Consider the following 1,820-nt stretch of genomic DNA (forward strand, 5'->3'; position numbering starts at 1 on the left):
GCTGATGCCATCGCACTCTATCCAAGGCCACAGAGTGAGACTCTGTCTCAAAAAAAATAAAAGTTACGATCCGCATATCTGAAATGACATTTTAGATGCTCCTCACAGACTTAAAACAGAGCTACCCTTTCTAATTGCCCAATATCATGTGGGAAGCTTTGTCTGTCACTTGGGTGGTGGCCATCAAACTTGATTAACCTTTTAACCACTGTGACAAGCCTTGTAGATAAAATAAATCATTGAACTATTCAGTGACTATTTATTGAACACTTACTGTGTACAAGGAAATGTTTGAGGCACTGAGGATAAAGCAGTGAACAAAATGTATAAAAACCTTTGTTGTCATGCAACTTATATTTTGTGCAGAAAAAAAATAAAAGACAGCAGAAAATGAGCATGATCTGGGAAATTTTTTAGAAAAAAAATCAATTTTAAAAAGGCAAGAAAAGGGGCTGGATGAGGTGGCTCACACCTGTAATCCTAACACTCTGGGAGGCTGAGGCGGGTGGATTGCTTGAGCTCAGGAGTTTGAGACCAACCAGCCTGAGCAAGAGTGAGACCCCATGTCTACTAAAAATAAAAAAACTAGCTGGGCAGGAGGCTAAGACAAGAGGATACCTTGAGCCCAAGAATTTGAGGTTGCTGTGAGCTATGATGATGCCAGGGCCCTCTACCCAGGGTGACAGAGTGAGACTGTCTCGAAAAGAAAGAAAGAGGGGGAGGGAGGAAGAGAAGGAGGGAGGGAGTCTTGCAATATGTAGCTTTAAAGCTCTGCTGTCTGCTTCTTGTAGATACTGTGGATTCAGCTTCTTAACAGTGGAAATGGCATTAGTACAATTTCCAAAGCAATTAACTGCTTCTTCATGAGGCAAACATACCCACAAGACCCAGGATGCAGGTTGTAGCTTTAGTTTGCATGTAGAATGTACATATGGAAATACTCGGGATTTCTTTGTTTTTCCTGTTGTTTGGGCAAAGGGAGGGCAGGATTAATTTATGTTTCTTTTTTTTTTTTTTTTGAGACAGTCATACTATGTTGCTCTCAGTAGAGTGCCATGATGTTATAGCTCACAGCAACCTCAAACTCCTGGGCTCAAGTGATTCTCTGATCTCAGCCTCCCATGTGGCTGGGATTACAGGCACCTGCCACAGTGCCTGGCTATTTTTAGTGCCTGGGGTCTTGCTGTTGTTCAGGCTGGTCTCGAAACCCTGAGCTCAAGCTATCTGCCCATCTTGGCCTCCGGAGTGCTAGGATTACACGCATGAGCCACTGTGCCTGGCCTAATTTATGTTTCTCATTCGCTGGAGGTAATAGGGAAATACCATCCAGAAAAAACAAATGAAATTTAAAAGTCAGCCTCTGGATTATATAGCCCTGGCTAGCAGAATTCTTACAGAGAATTTCTAGAATGAAAGCCGATGTGAAGATGGTCCCTTCAGATCTACACTCAGAGATAATCTTGCCATATTTCCACTCATCCAGCTTTCAAAGTGTTGGAATATTAATGCATTTTTAAAAAGCCTCCTGCACTAAATAATTATTGCAAAAATAAATTTATGTGAGTTGTCAGAAAAAAAACAAAACAAAGTGTTGGAATATAATTGGCCAACTGCAGTAGCCTTTACTGTGTTCTGCCTGTTCTTTTTTTCAGAGATGCCATAACCAAAATGAAAGATGTCTACCTAAAGAATCCTCAAATGGGAGACCCAGCCAGCTTGGATCACAAATTAGCAGAAGTCAACCACAATATAGAAAAACTCAGATTAGAGACCCAGAAGTTTGAGGTATGAGAACTCTTCTTGAAAAGCTTTGTTGGAAA

At 41.2% G+C, this 1,820-nt stretch overlaps 1 protein-coding gene across 1 annotated transcript in view; it reads left to right on the forward strand.

Moving 5' to 3' along the window:
* The window catches only part of FNBP1 (formin binding protein 1), a 125,501-nt gene that overhangs the window by 117,786 nt on the left and 5,895 nt on the right, over positions 1 to 1,820 (forward strand). Inside the window, exon 13 of the mRNA XM_012808209.2 lies at positions 1,617 to 1,785. Coding sequence (XP_012663663.1) covers positions 1,617 to 1,785 — 169 coding nt within the window. The remainder of the gene's footprint in view (positions 1 to 1,616; positions 1,786 to 1,820) is intronic.

The sequence above is a fragment of the Otolemur garnettii genome, unplaced genomic scaffold, assembly GCF_000181295.1.
Source record: "Otolemur garnettii isolate 467f Iridium unplaced genomic scaffold, OtoGar3 scaffold00087, whole genome shotgun sequence".
In the NCBI taxonomy this organism is placed as follows: Eukaryota; Metazoa; Chordata; class Mammalia; order Primates; family Galagidae; genus Otolemur; species Otolemur garnettii.